At 34.9% G+C, this 19,950-nt stretch overlaps 1 protein-coding gene across 1 annotated transcript in view; it reads right to left on the bottom strand.

Moving 5' to 3' along the window:
* Positions 1-14,007, bottom strand: part of LOC150110021 (ankyrin repeat and FYVE domain-containing protein 1) — a 532,825-nt gene extending 518,818 nt beyond the window's left edge. The window contains 1 exon segment of the mRNA XM_090395273.1: positions 13,961-14,007. Within this exon segment, the coding sequence (XP_090251399.1) occupies positions 13,961-13,973 (13 nt within the window). The 5' untranslated portion in view covers positions 13,974-14,007.
* Between the last annotated feature and the right edge of the window lie 5,943 nt (positions 14,008-19,950).

Here is a 19,950-nt window from a genome sequence, read left to right as displayed (position 1 = left end):
TTCCCACCACAGCTTTGGTAATTTACCTGAAATGATTTCTGAGAAAAGGGCAGCCAGCCATGTTGACCAAGATGTTTTAGGAATTCAGGGAGTATACCATCCACTCCTGCAGCTTTGCCATTCTTGGTAAGTTTTAAGGCTATTTGTACCTCTTCCCGAGATATTGGGTGTACGAGTTCGGGAAGCTTGGGTTGTCTGATGGAAGCTTGTACAGCAATTTTCATAGCAGAGCTGGGATGAATCTTGGAGGTTTTCAATAAATAGTTAGCCATTTGATCAGGAGTTATCTCTGTTGTTTTTGTGTGTTGCTGGCTCTGCCTCCACCTAATTTTCTCAAAAGTGAAAATTCTCCAACTTCTCAAACTAGATGTGATGAAATTGAGTTCATTGATGGTTGAGATCCATCTTTCCTTTCTGTTTTTATCCAGGGTTGATATGAGCTCCTTAGCAATAGCTGGATCTTCAGTTTCTTCATATTTGGCTAGGAGTTCCTCACTTTCTCTACTCCAACATGGGATATACTGCTTTCTGTAGCCTCTAGGGATAGAGGCTTTTGCTGCAGATTTGAGCAGTTTAACAAATCTAGGATAGCAATTAGGAGTGGATGGAATTGCTCTAATGGTTTGCTTGATTTGTTTTTGAAATGCAGACCAGTTGGACCTGTGGAGATTCCATCTAATGATTGGTGATGATTAGGATTGATGTTCCTATCTCTATTAATGTAAGACGATGTTGACTATTAGGGAATCTGTTAAGGATGGTTCTGGTTGATGGAAGAGGGTGGTCTTCGGAATCTTTAGTGACTATGCACAGATCTGAGGGGAAGGGGGTGTAGGTTCTGTTCCATCTGGCTGAGTAAAGAGTGCTGTCCTGCTTGACATCATAATTCAAATTATATGTACCCATTCAGTTTGCTAGATTATTACCATCCCGATTGTTAGATGAATAGCCCCACATGGTGTGATGGGAATTGAAGTCACCAACATAGATAGCAGGGTGAGGAGGAGGTCGGTCCATCTGATCAGGCCAGGATTGCAATGGAGGTTTGTAGACATTATAGATGGTGATATTTGAACTTTAATACCTATGGAGTATTCTGTATCAGGAACACTTTGGGTTATATCCTTGAGACCAGGCCAGATATAGGTTGCTAGGCCATGCTTGAGGTGGCAGTTATAAGACACGAGAATGAGTCCTGGGATCTTTAGTCTACTGAGGGTGGTCTCAGGCACATGGGTTTCCTGGAGAGTCAAGATATCAACTGCTTTATCTTTGGCTATTTTGACGATGACTTCGGCTTTGGATTTAGATATTCCTTCTATGTTTAGGGAACGTATCTTGAGGTAGTGTTGATTAGGGGACTGTATCATATTTTTCGAAGCTTGCCCTCCACCTAAACAAGCAACATGATCCTTGTTTTTCTGGGCAACGATCGAGCCGGCATGGAACTTTTTATGTTTTGTATTCATCATAATTGTAATAGTCCAGGAGGCTTAGAAACCTTTGGATGCCTTGTTTGAGACATTAGCTTCGTGTTGCCTGTGATTCATCTCTGGGGCTACTTTTGTCTGAAGCACCAACAATGTACCACAAGGCAACACTGCTGGCACGTGGGAGGGGCTGTCTCAATCCCCCCCTCCCAGGGATTGAGACAGCATTTATTAAAGGTTATTGCATTTTTGAATTAAGGTTAATTATTAAAGGTTACTGCATTTTTGGCAGTAACCTTTCACTATCTCCTCCTTCCATTCTATATTCCTGTAATTATAGTCTCCCATCAAGATCACATTTTTTTACATGCCCAACTATTTGCCTAAAATTTCGCAATCAGTATTCTCTACCTTCCTTGATCTATAACAGCATCCTATCAGACATACTGTTCGTTTCTACTGAAATGATTAGCGATTCTTTCCAATCTGCAGATATCACTTATTTTCCCATAAATTTACCAGCTTATGTATATGAGTGGTTAATTCACTTCCCCCATATTTAATGAGTTTGGCTACTATTTCATCAGTACCTGTAGCGTTGACTTTGAGCTACTTTATACTTTACTTCAGATAGTGAAGGTTTAAATATTTTTCTGGGTGACAAGCATTCTTTTTAAGACTCAGCAGGTTTATCACAATTTAAAAGTTTGTTCAAATACTCTCTCCACCTGTTTCATATTTCATCTCTTGTGGCTAGTCTTTGTCCACTGTCACTGTTGATTACTGTTTTCCTATGTGGGCCTGTTTTTTGATTTTTAATCTCATGAAAAAATATTTCTAGTGTTATCTACTGTAAAGTATTTCTGAATTTCTTCAAACATAAAAATTTTATTTTTTGTTGTCTTATTATTTTATTGGTTCCTTGCAAATCTCTTTGTATCTTAGAGCGGCATGCATATCAGTTCAGTAATTAAGACAATTGCTTCTCTTTTTTCTTTTTCTCTACTGCACATTCTTTATTAAATCATTTTTTAGGCTGTATTTTATTTTGAATTCCAATTAAATTTTTTGCTGCTACTTTTATCCTTGATATGATTCCAGATGTATTTTCATTCTCTTCCAGTTGCATATTCTTCAATTTCTGTTTTAATTCAAACTCATGCATTTAAGGAGTGGTATGATAGACTGTGTTTCCTAGGAGGGACCTCCCTCGATGAGTCTTGATAGACTTGTGTTTCTTAGAAAGGACTTCCCATGATGAGTCTTTTGACTCCATGGAGACCTGAATAATAGTAATAATATTTTCTTCTCTCTTCAGTTTTTAACTAGTTTGTTAATATTGTATCTCAGTTGATTTCATGTGCTGAAAAATATTTACTGTTTATTTTAACCTTAAGAACAGCACCAATTAGAAAGAGTGGTCACTATCACATTCAGCTCCTCTGAAGCTCTGAATATTCCGAATGCAATTCCTATGTCTTTTACTGATTATGATATTGCCTATTTCAATGTACATCCATCAAGAGAGTTCCATGTTTGTTTGTATATATTATTCCTCATAAACATAGTGCTGCTTATTATTAAATTTCTAGACGTACCCAAATAAATTAATCCTTATCTATTAATATTTGTTTCTTCATGAAAGGTTTTGGCTTCAATTTTATATATATTTCTTCTTTTCCAATTTTTGCACTGAAATCTCCAAATAAAATGCAGACACTCCTCCTCCCCCTCCGATGATGTCTCCACCTTGTTGTGGTGGGGAACTTGCACATTTCAATAATTCTGTGAGATATACCTGCAGTAGCATTGCTATCAGCATGGCCTACCAAGCCAGACAGATCACAGATGGGAAGGGTAGTTAGGTCACCTTGGTCCTCCCGGTCGAGGGTTGAGCATGGAGCTGAAAACCTCCATCTCATAACAAACCTGCTAGTCATGAAAGATGTACCAAGTAATCATGGCTGGACAGTCTTTATATCGACCTAAGTCTTGGAATAACAGTTTTCTAATAGATTCTTGGAATGTGAGAAGTTTGTACACAGTTGGAACAGTTCAAGAAATCATATATGAATTTAGTAGCAATACAAGAGACATGATGGATAGGATAAAATAATTTGAAGAGAACCTTTTGAGAACCTCTTGCTACTTTAAGGTGGAAACAACATGATAAACATAAATTTGGAACAGCTTTCATATTAGGAAAAAATTGTGATCATCACTGATCGAATTTGAAACTTGTAATGAAAGTATAAGCAATCTAAGAGTATAAGCAAAATGATTCCAGATAATTTTTATTAATGTAGAAAGTTTATTTTGCACTTGGTTAGACTATAATAAATTTAGTTTAATCCTTTATCCAAGTGTAAGCAAACAAAGTTTGCACCTTAAAATATCTTCAGGACTGAGGTAAGGTGGTACATCCCTTGGAAACTCGTAGCAAAGGTGGATCAAGATCTCATCACTCCTTGTCTCAGTATCTCTCATAATGTTAATCACATCTCCTTGCGGACATCTATATTGCTATGCATTACGGGAAGGGCCACTACCCAGACCAGTTTCGACCTATATTGAGGTCTCGTCAGTGGGAGGCAGACCCAGAGTGGTGATACTAAACCAGAAGCAATGGAGAGGTCATATTTACCTATACAAGTTAACAACTGGTGTACCACCTTATTATTAAATTACTAACTATATTAAATTACTAGCAAAATAAACTTCTAACATCTTTCTCTAAATCCAGAGTAATTTAATAATAAGGTGGAAGAATACCGGTTGTTAACTCATATAGGTAAATATGACCTCCCCATTGCTTCTGGCTTAGTATCACCACTCTGGGCCTCCCACTGACGAAACCTGAATAAAGGTCGAAACCGGTCTGGGTAGTGGCCCCTTCCCTTAATGCATAGCAGTATACATGTCTGCAAGGAGATGTGCTTTGCATTATGGGAGATACTCGGACAAGGAGTGATGAGAGCTTGATCTACTTTTGCTACGAGTTGCCAAGGGATGTACCATCTTACCTCAGTCCTGAAGATATTTTCATATTTTCATATGCAAACTTTGTTTGCTTACACTTGGATAAAGGATTAAACTAAATTTATTATATTTTATTAATGTACACACACACCTACAGAAGCTGCAGAGGAGGAAATAAAGGATGACTGCTATGAAAAATTGGAACTAATCCTCGAAAAAAATTCCATGACAGGATATAATAATTTATAAGGATGAAACAACAACAAACAAAAAACATTAAATATAAAGAATAAGTTCTGCATCATTCAAAAAGTAGCCTGTTATGAACAAATGATATAATTAGTTTTCATATCCATTCAAATAATTGCATCATTCTTGATATGTTTAGCATACTGCTTTATACATCCCATCTGTGCTAAGTTTAAATGCTTCATTAAGGTAATCCACACGGAACTGAATATTACACATTCGATTTTTATTGTACTGTACAGACATTCAAATTATTTCATATTCTAATCCTTTCCTTTAGTGTTACAAAGTGATCAGCATTAATTTTAGACAAATTATGGACTCTACAACTGTGTTATAAATAACAATTTTAATTTCCCGATGTTTTGAAATTCATATTAACCCTTTAACTGCTGATTTTATATTCTACTGACATTGTCCCATGTGCTGAATTAATGTTACAAAAAATTTATAAATAAAAATCAATTAAAATTCTTACTGAAGTAAGAAGCCCGGACAGCATCATACATTCTTGATACACACTTGTTCACTCACTATTATTACCACAATAATGGCAATAAGTGTTTTATAAAATTTGCATAATCAAGCGGTGTCCACTTGATTATGTAAATTACACACATTAATTTATGTAGAATCACCAGGATCTTCTTCATCTGAAGTACACAATTCACTTAACTTGAACAATTCTCCCGACTCATTTGTTGTTAACAATTCATCAATTTGATCATCAGTAAGATAACGTGGATATTTACTGGTAGACACCATATTGTGACATCCCAGAAATCCCTGCAGTTACGTGGTTTATGCACCATGCTGCATATAATTATTATTATTCATGACACCTCCAAGGAGTCAGAAGACTCATCACGAGAGGACACCTACTGTACAACTCTGTCTCCACCTGAACCTCTACTACCAATTGTAAAACTCTATGTAATTTAGAAATATCAAAGCGCTTTACATTGATTTTTACATTGGTCAAGTCTCATGAGAACTGTAAATAACCTTGTTTGTTTCTATGTATATTTTGCTAAATATTAATATAATTAACCCCATGGGAAGTGACTGTATTTACTGTTTTTAATGTCTTTGCCATTGGAACTTTGTATATAGCTATGTGTAAGAGCACAAGAAAATTGTTTACAGTTATGTGTATGAGAAAGTTGTTTGTGAGATCTGCCCATAACACCTTTAAAGTTAATATCTAAGAGTGCCGCTAGGTTCAGACAAGGTTCTGCTGACCGGCAAGATAAAAAAAAAAGGGAGTGCTCGGAGGAGAACAAAGAGCAGGTCGAAATTAAAAGAAGATGAAGAAGAAATGCCGATTTTTTTCGAGGTTTACTACCCTTAGTGCAAGATCCCAAGATTGCAAATAAAAAGGGACTGAGCTGAGCATAAGGGGATTCCAGTCATCGGCAGTCAGAGAGGCAAGGCCCCAGTTACTAAGCAGTACAGTCCAGGTCCAGTTATGAGAGAGGAATGTCCAGGTCCAGTTGCCAACAGAGAAGAGCCGAGATCCAGTTGCTGAGAGAAGGCAAAGCGCTGTTACCGAAGAAAGCCAGAGCCAGTCAGCAGCAGTTACAGTCATCGGCGGTCAGCAGTTAGAGGCACAGTCATCGGCAATTAGTAGCATAAGTGGCAGCAGTTAGAAGCAGAAGTTCCCGAAGTAGGATCCACAGGAGAATTTTCCTGTATGTTGAAACCTTTTGCATGTGCTATTCGAGTATGCCGCAGATTGCAGTCCAAAAGCCCGCCAATATCCCGACGTGATATCACTGAAGCGAGACACTCCTGAAGGAAGCTTAAGATCTGAGATGAAAGAAATGTCAGAAAGACTTTAGTGTAAGACTCTTGACTGAATGTGTGACACAGCCTCTGTAAGTTCCATCCTTTTTGTACATTCTCTCTTATAATCTAGGAGATATGTTATACATGGACTGTTAAGAACTAGTTTAATAGTAATAAAAAGTATCCATAAGAGAGTCAATTGGCATGTTAGATGTTGATATCAAATTTGTAAAAATAACTTAGCAGAGAGTTAGCTCTTTGCCAGTAAACTAGAAGTTTAATAAGTTGAATTTGTAAGCAGACAGTAAATAAGCTTTTGAGTTAAAGAGATTATTTAGTGTTGAAGTAAAAAGGGTTCTAATTTTATGCTAGATTTTTTTTAGATGGGTAAAGAAAGTAATCTCCCTGTCATTTGATTCATGTATGTTTCATATTAATGTAAATAAATGTGTTTTAATTATTTGTTAAAAGTGCTGCCTGATCCGTTATCTTACAATGCACTGTTTCTAAAAATAATCGGACTCGTGAGTGGAAAACAATTAAGGCATTAAAAGCACAGTTTAATTACTTAAGAACCACGACTGTTTATGTAAACTTGGTTGAAGGAATTTACACTAGTAAGAGAGAGAGATCTACCGGACATTTTATTGAGTCTTATGCCAAATATTGATATATTGGATGGCGCAGTCTTACAAATAAATTTTCCAGTGTTCATAGGCATATGACTAGTAAATACGGAAGGTGGATAAACATAGTACGCAGCAGAATAAGTAAAGAAGGTTACGAGAGAAAAAGCGTGCACAGCTAATTAGTAATAAAGAATAAAAGAAGATATTACAATAATGCAGAAGACAGAATTCGTTACACAATCATCCACATTAACGCCATCTACGCCCTCCACCACAACTAGTATTTTTTGTCTGTAAATTGTGTGTTCTGAAGGGCCGATTTGTCTGTATATGGGCTGAAAAATCCAAGTTTCCAGGAGAAAAAACCCTGCTACTTCCGTATGAGAGGTGGCAGGGTTTTTTCGAAGTGGTTGTCAATAGATAGAGGAACCTACCCACGAAGTTTGAATATCTTATGACAATTCTTTCCATACTAAAAAATTGTCTGAATATGGGAAGTGTGCCAACCGTGCGTATACAGGCTAAGCAAAGCAGGCGTGTATTTCCGAGCACATAATACGTTCTCAGCAGTTAAACGGTTAGCTTGAAAATTAGTTCCTTCTAATCCTAAGAGATGGCACTATAAGCCCGCTCAATTGAAATGCTTTCACAAACTAAATTAAATGAGTATTACACATTGAAAGTTCAAATCGAGTTAACTTGATCATAGCAAGGTCGCCATTTTTTTTCCGAGCTCGAGTTAACTCGACTGTAGCAGTTAAAGGGTTAAGATCATCACCTGGAGTATACATATATACAGAGATAAGCTGAATTACATTTCGCACAGTATGCTAAAGAGACAATGATATAATCAACGGTTATTCTACTGGCATGACCTGTAGTGACAATAGAATAAAATGAAAAAATAAAGAAATAAAAAATTAATTAACTAACTTTTAAAAAAACTACATCAACGCTATATTCTATTTAAGATAACATCAGAGAAACATTCTTTCATATAGATAGCTTTATTACAGTAACAATGATGTCCTAATTTAACATGACAATTGTTATATTAGATTTAAGATTCTGATTACCTATGGTCCTATTTATAATTAACTAACTCTTAAGAAGAAAGGTTAAGTGGGTAGAATATGTGCTTTCCATATTCTTGGGATTTTTAGACCATCATTATTGTTAAGATTAGGGTGGTTGATAAGAATCTCACAGGCTTCTTTAAATTTATTCATACCATGTTCTGGTGTGATGTAAACAACAGGTGCTTTTCCAGTCAATTCTATGTAAAGTGTAATATCAGAAAGGAAGCTTCACCATAGTTATTATATTTAATGTGTCATTTATGTTCCTTTATGTCTGATAGGAATTGTGCGTCCTGTTTCCCCTATATAGGGGAAACAGGACGCACAATTCAGTATAATTATATTCAATTCAGTATACAATTCAATATAAAGTAGGATATGAAAATGTATTTCATATCCTACTTTGATCTTTTTAATGTCACTATACTGCAGCAAACTAAGATGCCTGTTGTCACATAATGTTATGTAAGCCTGATTTATGCTTTTGATTTTTCTATGGTACACCTTTAATATGTTTATACAGAAACCTTCTAAAAAATAACATAAGCCTTGTTGACAATGTTATTGTTGATAGTGATATCTTCACGATGCTTCAGGATACAAGAGTATACAAAGGATTTGAAATTCGAAGTGATCACTTAGTTTTACATAAGATAAAAATAAATTATCACATTGCAGAGAACAACAGAAAGTTTTAAAAATAATCCAAGTTGAACAGTTTTTACACAAACTGTAGATATATAACTATGCAAACATTACTGACGATAAAATGTAACAGCTTGAAAACAAGAACCAAACCTTGGAGTCTCAGTGGCAGATCTGAAGAAAACACTTATTTAGCTAGGGAGATATGTGACAAAGATATGTGATTAAAAAAAACATATTTACATTATTTACAGCATCTGCATGGAGTCCTGAGACTCATTGTGGCCGATTAGTCTCATATTCAAGCTGTTGAAGGATTATTAACAGATTACTGAGGAATTTTGCATATGGTAGAAATGAGAAAGAACAAAGGACCATCCCTAGAAGTTACAAAAGGAAATAGTGAGTAAAAGGTTAAAAATTAAATTTTTTTTGCTCGGAGAGTGATAGAAGCATGAAATTCACTTCCTGAGAAAGGTGGTGAAAGTGCAAACAGTGAAAGAGTTTAAGGAGTGGTACAATAGATTGTACTACTGTGACTCAATGGAGGTTAAGGAAATAAATTGAATCATAACAAATGTCATGAACATCAACAAAAAAAAAAAAAAAAAAACCAAGAACCTAAAAAAATTCAGCTGCATTCTCGACAGAATATCTAGTGAAATAGTTCAGCTATTTAGGCAGTTTTTAGTGAAGATGGCAAATTAAATATGGAAATAAAAAATAAAATAAAACAATGCTGGTATGATGTCGAGTCAGCTGAATAAATTTACATGGAATAAAAGAGAAATTAGCCAAAACACTAAATTAGTGATATACATGATAGTGCTCAAACCAGTTTTAAAATACAGATCTAAGAGTTGAGTTAGAAATAAAGCGCTTCATCACAAAAACTAGAGTCCACAGATGCAAGTTCTGAGAAAAACTGGGAGAGTAAACAGATGACATCAATGGCAGAATCACATTAAAAATGAAGATATTGGGAACGTGATATTGTTAGTATTCAAGAATGTGTGAGCAGAGCTAATCTAAGATGGCATGGTCACAAACAAAAAGAGACAAAAGGTTTGAAAACAAACTGTTTGATGCCAATATAGCAGAAAAAAAGACCCAGAGGAAGACAAAGGTCTAGGTGGATTAAGTTAGAAGTATCTTAGAAAGCCAAAATGTTTTAGATATAACAATACTGCAGTGCTGACAAATTAGACTAATTTGGAAGAAATTTTTAATAGAAGATTAATAATAAGGTAAGGTTAATTATGTAGTGGCTTGTATATTCCTTAAAGGGAAAACATCAGAAAATTGATGATGCTGATGAGAAACCTTACACTTTGCCACATTTTAATATAACAAACTGTAAGGCTAAATGAAGTGATTAAATCAAGAGTTTTGAAGTTAAAGAGGACAAGAAGTTGAAATTCAGAAGACCTAATGCAAGATAGTTCAAAATATCACTTCAATATAAATCCACTGACAGAGATAAAGGGATTATTACTCTTTATAAGCTGCTGTTCCCACATCCTTACTTCTTTGCAGTCTGATAGCCTGTGTTTTCTGAGAATGAGATCTTGAATTAAGTGATAAACACAATGAGATGTCTAGAATGCTGTTTATAAGGATAACTGAAGGTAATGCAAAGTGTTGCTGATAGCCAGAAAAGACAGAGCATGATAAGGATTTTATGTCACTGATGCACAAGAAATTTTCCAGTACATGACAGCAATGGGTACTGGAAAATGAGTACAATGAGTAATGGAAAATGAGTAATGAATGAGTAAGTAAAGGAAAGTAAGGAAAGGAAAATGAGCAGGGAATGAGTACTGGAAAGTCAGAGCAAGGAGAATGCAGGGAATGAGTGAAAAGTATTACCAAAGGTGGTCACGAGAGCTTTTGCCACTGAATGAGTTTAAAGAGAGCTAATGTAATATGTATTGTATAAACGTCAGAATGGATCTTCTACAATGAGTCTTTGCATTTCAAGGAGATGCCTGTACAACAATAGCTTGTAAATGCTGAGCTCCTTGACAGTACATGAGGCAGCTTCTGCGATCTCAGTACAGTGATGACTTAGTGGTGAAATAGAGCCAACTTTTGTTTTGCTGTTTTAAGATCTAGTATTGCCAGTCATGCTGACAATATAAAGCATAATGAAAGCATCACCACTAACAACTGAGATTTTCTTGATTACCTGACAGCTTCGTGGGGTCTTTCTGTAATAGATTATAACTGAATTTGTTTTTTTTTCTAGAGGTGCATTAGATAGTATAATTTTTTAAATAAACAGCCTCACACATGTAAGAGAAAACTAAATAGAACTTATTATTCCTATATATTTTGCTCAATATGTCATGAGCTTCTTTCAATGAAGCTGATTCTTCAAGGTGTCAAAGAATTCATAACTTAAATTCATGGATGACTCATTGGTCAATGTCATATATTATGAAAAATCTGTGTGCACAAATTATTATCTTGAGCTACTCCCATGGCGTTAGATTCATCTGATGTTTAGAGGCCCTAAACATCAGTTTTTGCATGAATCCAACATTCATGCAATATCTGTCATACTTTTCTTTGAACTCATTCAGTCATGACACCCAGAACAGACTGGCAACCTATTCCACTCATTCACCACTCTCTATGCAAAAAATCTAGCCCTGATACCCCCTGTTAACTACACTCTTACTTAGTTTCCAAGGATGCCGCCCCCCCCCCAAGTTCTTCCATCACCAGACCTGTTCTGAAAAGTTCCTCTATACCATTCGGTAATTTGTATGTCACAATCATATCACGTCTTTTCAGCCTATCAACCAATTTCTATACCCACAAATATTCAACCTGTCCTCATAAAATTCATTCCATTGAACCTGTTACTATCTTGGTCGCTTGCCTCTGGATCCGTTCCATCTCCTCCTCATCCCCAAGAAACCCAGGGGACCAGATATGCAGGTAAGAGAAAACTAAATATAACTTATTATTCCTATATATTTTGCTCAATATGTCATGAGCTTCTTTCAATGAAGCTGATTCTTCAAGGTGTCAAAGAATTCATAACTTAAATTCATGGATGACTCATTGGTCAATGTCATATATTATGAAAAATCTGTGTGCACAAATTATTATCTTGAGCTACTCCCATGGCGTTAGATTCATCTGATGTTCAGAGGCCCTAAACATCAGTTTTTGCATGAATCCAACATTCATGCAATATCTGTCATACTTTTCTTTGAACTCATTCAGTCATGACACCCAGAACAGACTGGCAACCTATTCCACTCATTCACCACTCTCTATGCAAAAAATCTAGCCCTGATACCCCCTGTTAACTACACTCTTACTTAGTTTCCAAGGATGCCCCCCCCCCAAGTTCTTCCATCACCAGACCTGTTCTGAAAAGTTCCTCTATACCATTCAGTAATTTGTATGTCACAATCATATCACGTCTTTTCAGCATATCAACCAATTTCTATAACCCACAAATATTCAACCTGTCCTCATAAAATTCATTCCATTGAACCTGTTACTATCTTGGTCGCTTGCCTCTGGATCCGTTCCATCTCCTCCTCATCCCCAAGAAACCCAGGGGACCAGATATGCAGGTATAGCACAGTAGTCAAGATGGGGTCTTACCATCTTGACTACTATGTTACACAGCTGGTAATCTTTTCATATGAAAATGCATAATCTTATGCTCTTACATTAAACTGACATCCATTATTAACTATTTCTCTATCCAATTTTGCATCACTGGCAAACAATTGAATAGTTTCATTCAGATTCTTTCCTATATATTAATGTACAAATTAAATACTAGCAGCCCAAGAACAGAGCTCTGTGGCACACCACTAATGCCACAGAGCTCGATTTGTTGTCACAACTTTGTGGCAACAAACTGCTCATATGCTTTTATTGTCTTACTATCTTCTATGTATGCTATATAATTCAATTTATTGTATTCATCAAGAAATGCATGCAAGTGTAAAAATGAAGTGTGATAATTAGCTTCAATATGTTAAAATAAATTGCTTCCGAGTACAAAGAATTATAAATTTAACGCATTTACATTAGCAAATATGTAGTATAACTTGCAAACAAAAAGTAAATACAAAGTAGGGCAAAAGTATTCCTATTACTGTTTGTGTGAAAACCATTATTCCATCTTGTGACACTTTATTACGGTAACCTTAAAGCATGGATATTTTGAAGCCACGGAGAATAATGTTATTACTATTTTGAAAACATCACCCCCATGAAATTCTGTCATGCCTTGCCTTAGTGATTCAATACACTGTGCAATCACCAACTTCATCCAGCAACACATTCTACTCACAAACTACTTCAATCTTCATGCAAAAAAGTTATGCCTTACTATTATGGAGAACACGTTTATAATTGAGGAAATTACATAATTCCGATTCTTTCCCCTTGCTTAACCCATTGAAAAACTCGGGTGCTTAGCTTATAAATTCCTTTGAACAAATTATGTCTTAATCATATCAGCCACTCTTCTAATTGGCAGATTTCTAGTCTGTAAGCGAAATTCTCTCAACCTGCCACCACAGCCAATATTCCATAAGCCCAACATCTTCTGTTATCCTCCCCCTTCTGAACCTTTTCCAAGGCTTGCTCATCTAATCCAGGAAAATAAATCTGTGCACAACAGTCGACATGTAGCTTTATCAAAGCTTTCTACAGTGGAATGACCACTTCCTTATCTTTCGTTGTCAATGTTCGAATATAAACATCTTCTAAGTTCAAATATCAAACATGTTATTTGTGATATAACGGAACCCCAAATAACCTGTTGAATGGTGAGAATAATTTGTGTTGAGAAATTATAAAATGCCAACATTCAAAACTGTTTTTTTTTTTTTTTGTTACAAACAAACAAAAAATAAATAAAACATTAAAAAACTGTTACAAATACACGTAAATATTCATGTACCAGGAACAATATAAAAACGAAGTTCCAGAAATAACACATTAAAAAAGGTCAAATTTAGCCCTTCTTAATGTATGAACTTCTTTATTAATGAAATATTAGAACACAGCTTGAGATCATCATTAAATGCCACCAAAAAGTTGATTACATTAATCAAATAAACGAATATCCAAGAATGTAAACAAAACGCCCTCGTGAACACCTCGTGGTTACTCCTCTTACCTTCTGAAGACATCTTCCGTCACACTTGCCATTAACCCCATCAACACACGAAACCGTCAGATAGAAAATTAAAAGAGACAAAATACGGCCCATAGATGGCAGAACAGTCAGTACTGCATAAGGTAATAACACAATTGGATAATGAATGTTAAAATACTATAAATTGATAGCTTTATGATTTTATTTGCACTGAGCGAAAAATTTCATTGAATTAAAACTGCAGTGCCATTTAAATAAAACTCGAAATTTCTTTTAATTAAAAATGCATATTATGAAAATGAAGAATTTGGAAAATGAAAGTTAGGGTAAGGAACACAAAATGCCAACAGTTTTCCGCCCTAATTTTGTCGCTTCCAAATCTTCAAATCGCCAGTGACCATGACTATCCACGAAAAATAAAAGTTCACATGATTTAATTTACGGGATCTGCATAATAGTTCCTTGATCAGGGATGAATAATCAGTGTTGAGTAGCAAGTGATGAATATTACGGAAACAGAAACCAGGGACACGCCAGTAGTGTCTGGCGCCTGTGTGCAAACCTTTAGTTGGCGCCACTATACCCAGTATAATTCGCCCATAGATTCGAGACACTTCGACACTTCTGCGCATGTCAACAGGAGGAATATCCATTCCGATAATAGGGTAATCAGTTCGTATTGTGAGATGAGTTGTTTATTATTACACGTCGGAAAATTAAAAATGGACTTCTCTTTTATGATCATTGTAGTTAACTACGTTGCTTGTATAACAGGTTGGAAAATTTTACCTCTAAAGCACGTGATTTCGCGTGTTGGCGACCAATTCGTACGTCCTTCATTTCTTTCTCCCCCTTCAGCATGAATCGACATTCTTGGCAAGACGACGAGCAGAGACCTACAAACTGTGGTCGAACTATAGCACACCAGTAGTGTCCGGCGCCTGTGTGCAAAACTTTAGTTGGCGCCCCTATCCCCCGCCTCCAATAAAATATCACTTTAAAAAACGTTTTTTTTTTTTTTTAAAGTATTTCCTCCTCTTTGGCGCCTTTACTATTCTGGCGCCTGTATGTGTCGCACACATTGCACATATGGCCGGCGCGTCCCTGACAGAAACAGAAATACTGTCAGGTAATCAAGAACAGCTTATTAATCTTTTACTATTTCTTATTTTACGTATATCATGAATATATTGTGCAATATCTGTCATATATACTGCAATATATCGCAATAAGTATCGCGATAAGTATATATATATATATATATATATATATATATATATCATCATCATCATCATCATACGTATCAAGGATTTAGGCCTAGTATGGCCTGTTCCGGCCTTAGAAGTCATCGTTGAATCGTTTAAGAGGACGTCCTGGTTTTCTTTTTCCTAATGGCTTGTATATATATATATATATCTCTTATTTTATGGTTCCACATCTCTGTCAAAAACTTTAAGATATATTCTACACCTCAAGACTATTGAGAGAAGATCGCGATAAGTATCTCGAAACTTCGCATTCCGAGATACAGTCGTTTCTAGTTGAACCACGAAAGCCGAAATATTATTTATTATTATTATTATTACGTAACACCTTCAGGGAGTCCAATGACTCATCGAGGGTGGGCATCTAATTTACAACTCTCCGTGTCCACAACTCCACCAACCACATTTACCTTCATCATCTACACCAATGCCATCCATCGCAGCCTTTTGGCTGGAGAGCGGATACGCTAACCATTCGACCAACCAGGCCGGTATATGCAATCAGATAGACACAACTCAATGAATCATGTGAATGTGGTTGCGTTAAGTCTAATAATGGTCAGGGCTCAGTTCACGTTTAATGAACTGGCTGATATGTAGTTCTTGTTGCTGTTTAGTTATTTGGAAATAGTGTTTGCAACCACAGCATTAAACTGTCTGATGAAAGTCATTCTCATTTAGAATGTAATCGTCAATTAGAAGTTCCATCAGACAGTTTAACTCATTAGGAAAATTAGGATAATTCATTAGGAAAAAATTAATTATTTTTCTTATTTTGTATATGCAGCACCCCCTACTTAAATTTTTCACTGGCAGCCACTGGTTTTTAACTTGTGTAGGTAGTTCAATCTCCACCGAGAGCCAATTGGCTGAAGACTATCACCAATTATAATCGGCATCTGGTGAAGAGACAGCTGAAAGTGCTGCCATGTCATGGTCCCTAAGCCTACACGATACATTTATTGTAGGTAATATGTGGGTTCTAGGGGTAATTTTCTTGGGATTATTTTTCGTTATCTCAAGAAAATAACCCCTTGAACCCAGAGTATTACCGACAATAAATATATTGTGTAGGCTTAGGGACCGTGACATGGCATAACTTTCAGCGGTCTCTTCACCAGATGCCGATTATAATTGATGATAATCTTCTGCCAACTGGCTCTCGGTGGCGATTGAACTACCTACACAAGTTAGAGAGTAGTGGCTGCCAGTGAAAATTTAAAGTAGGGGTGCTGCATATACAAAATAAGAAAAATAATTCATTTTTTCCTAATCAGTAACCAGTTTATTAATAAGTAAATTTACATATTCGAGAATATGCAAATTTACAAACTTCGAGAATTTTGAGACTCACTGATATTCGCTTGCACTTGCACCGCAAGTAACAAGTGAATCCTACACAGCTCGTTGAGCAGTGTTGCTACAGATAAATTGTATGCTTGCGCGCGTTATTTATGTGAGATGCGAAACTTTTATTATTGGTGCGTGTTCATGGTGAGGATGAAATATTTTTGGCAAAAATATATCAAATACCCTTGGTGATCCCCCTGCAGGCAGGGGGATCACCAAGGGTATTTGCCATCGGGTGGGCGGCCCTTAAAAAAATAACTAAAAGAAATTGCATGTAGCATTTACTACAATAAATAAAAAGTTGCATGTCTTATTTATTAAAAGCACAGAATTCATAGTTTTGTATAGTTATTTTTTTAACATTTTTTCAAAAACAAACAAAAAAAGAACAACAATTATTTCTTAATATAAACAAAGATTAATTGCGCATGCTTTTATGTAAAATTTACTTGACGTGATTTTTTGTAGCAAAATGATTTGTAGTAATCCTCCATATCTAAATTAGTAGCAGTTTGATGTTCTATGCTAATACGACTTAAATTGTTGAGTCTATCCTGTGTCATTGTACTAAGAAGATGATTTTTTATAATTTTCAGCTTTGAAAAGGAATTCAATAAATAAATTCTTAGTGTTATTGACAAATTGGGGAAAACACTAAGAAGATCATTTGAAAATATATACTCGAGTACCGAAAATGTGTTCATATTCGGATTAAGATAGATTATAATATTTTCTATTTTCTCACATAATTCCAAGGAGATTATATCAGAATCTTTACCATCTGTCAATTTTGTCTCCAAATCTTTACAATATTAAAATCTTAACAATAATGATAAACTGTGTGTATAACAGCAGATCTCCCACGATGAGTCTTTGACTCCATGGAGGTTTTCATAATAATAATAATAATAATAATATTTTCATTTTTCTTTTTTCTCCATTCGTTTTAATAAATAAATGTCATTTAAAAATTCAAAAACATCATTATGTTCTTTTTAAAGTTTTTTCATAAATAGGTCTGTGCATGGTGGTGAAAAGGCTAGACTTCTGATTCTTTGTATACAATGTTATTTACTATGAAGAAATTTGATTTCAGGCAATGATGGAACAAATGGGTGATGTCCTGAGGGAAGAGGTCCTTTAGACTGTTGACCACCTCATCGACTACAACGTTGGTGAATATTGAGGATGGAAGATCCTCACCCACCTACCTACCTACTAGCAAAACATCTTGCAAATTTAATGAAAGGACATATCAGACAAACAGACCTATATTAAAAATTCTCAACAATTTGTTGAAAAAATTATGACAATCATTATGCTCTTTCAATAAATAAAGATGTAAATCTTTCATCAAGTTTTGAAATAGCTATATCAATTATAACTAAATAAAAATTGACTTTGAAATTTTGTCCTTGCGATTCAATAACTTCATCTTCACTTTCATACGAGAATAATCTTTTTGTTTTCCGAGGTCTGATTATTGGCATACAAGGAAATATTGAATCAGAATCCACTGTATTTGCAATTTCTGTTGCTTCCCCCTAACATATTCTTGAATACCTCATCTGTTCTACAATCCTTTAAATAATTTTTTAGATCTATCAACATTTTCATTATTGTAGACATAATTAAGTCTGGATTTTGCATCAAATTACTTATGACATTAATTTTCGATAAGATTTGGTGCCATATAACAAGAGAACATATGAATTTGAAAGATTTAATTTTTAATAATAATGATTCTGCTTCGTTCCTTGTGTCGCTATCTCTTGATTTATCTTGATATAAAATGTATAAAGCATCGTATATTTTTTCTAAATTATACCTTAAAGCTTTTACAGAGTCTATGCGGCTTGACCATCTCGTATCACAACTTTTTTTAACAGTAAAACTTGCTCATTCCTCTTTTAAAATTTTCCAACGATAGGCTGATTTAGAAAAAAAAAAATTATATTTCCTGAATTAATGAAAAAAAATATTTGCTATTTCACGCGGAACACTTGCAGCATCATTTACAACTAGATTAAGCGTATGAGCGGCACATGGTAAGTAAAACGCTCTCGGGTTCATATCTAATATTCTCCTTTGGAGACCCTGATTTTTGCCCTTCATGTTTGCCCCGTTATCATATGCTTGAGCACATAAATCGTAACGATTTATACTTTCGGATTGCAAAAAATCTACAACAAATTTTGTTAAACCTTCGCCTGTTGAGTCAGTAATTGAATAAAATCCTAAAAAGTGTTCTCTGATTTCGATTTTTTTGTAGTCATTATCGAGGTAGACAAATCTTAAAACAGTACTTGATTGATTTTCGTGAGATGCGTCTGAGTGGTGTCAAAAATGATACCGTAATATTTATTTAATTTTAGCATTTTAACAATATTAGATTTTATTTTTTCTCCTATTATTGAAATTATTTCATTTTGCATTTTTTCGCCTAAAAAATGTGGCATTTTGTTCTTATCGGTTTGTATTCGACTTACTGTATATGATCTGCCATTACATTATCGAATTTTGCTACAGTTTCTATTAATTTTAAAAAAATTATTGCTATCTTCAAAAAGTTTATTACTGTTACCTCTGAAAGCTACTGCTAAAAATTGAACTGTATAAATAATCCTTTCTATTACCTATTTCCAACGATTTTGTCTAGTTTTATTAATTGTTCATTTACCGCATCTATTGTATTATTATTTATAAATGACTTTTTTAAATCGATCCATGACTTGTAACATTTGATATGCGCTTCATTTTTTTCATGGCACTCTAATGTTCTCGATAAATGTTGCCAATCGCAATAACCAATTTCATCATCGACCGTATTAATTTTATCGTTAAAAAGTTTACAAGGAAAACAATATACTGAATTTTTGCATTTAGAAGACAATAACCAATTTCTGTATATCTTTTCGTTATTATTTAATCGTTTATAGTAATAATCTGCTGAGAATGATCTGTTTTTTTGTTTTTTTTCATCTTTTGGAAAATCAATAGCATATATTTGTTTTTGTCCAACATCCAGCATCTACTAGAATCATTTTGAGATTATCGATTATCTATTATTTTTAAAGGCCACTTTCCTGGATCATCCAAATCATGCTCAGGATAGAATTCATAAGAGAGTTTTCAGTTGTTATACTTGTATTGCACACGCTTTTGTCACCTGTTTCTTCCGGTAAACCGAGTGAGCTGTTGAGAGTTGTAGAAGTGAAAGATGAATTTTCTAAGCATCGTTTTTTAGCAGCTATGGAATCTTCAGTTAAATGTATGGCAGAAGAAGAAGATCTTCAAAATTTTCTCCAGAAACTGAAGATTTGTCTGTACATAAAGATGTAGATGCAAAATAATTGGAAATAGGAGTCGTAATTTTTTTTACATTTTCTTCTTTCT

The sequence above is a fragment of the Typopeltis vanoorti genome, chromosome 1 (genome assembly GCF_054136105.1).
Source record: "Typopeltis vanoorti isolate ZY-2024b chromosome 1, IOZ_Tvanoo_1.0, whole genome shotgun sequence".
Taxonomy (NCBI): domain Eukaryota; kingdom Metazoa; phylum Arthropoda; class Arachnida; order Uropygi; family Thelyphonidae; genus Typopeltis; species Typopeltis vanoorti.
This window is presented reverse-complemented; position numbering and strand designations above follow the sequence as displayed.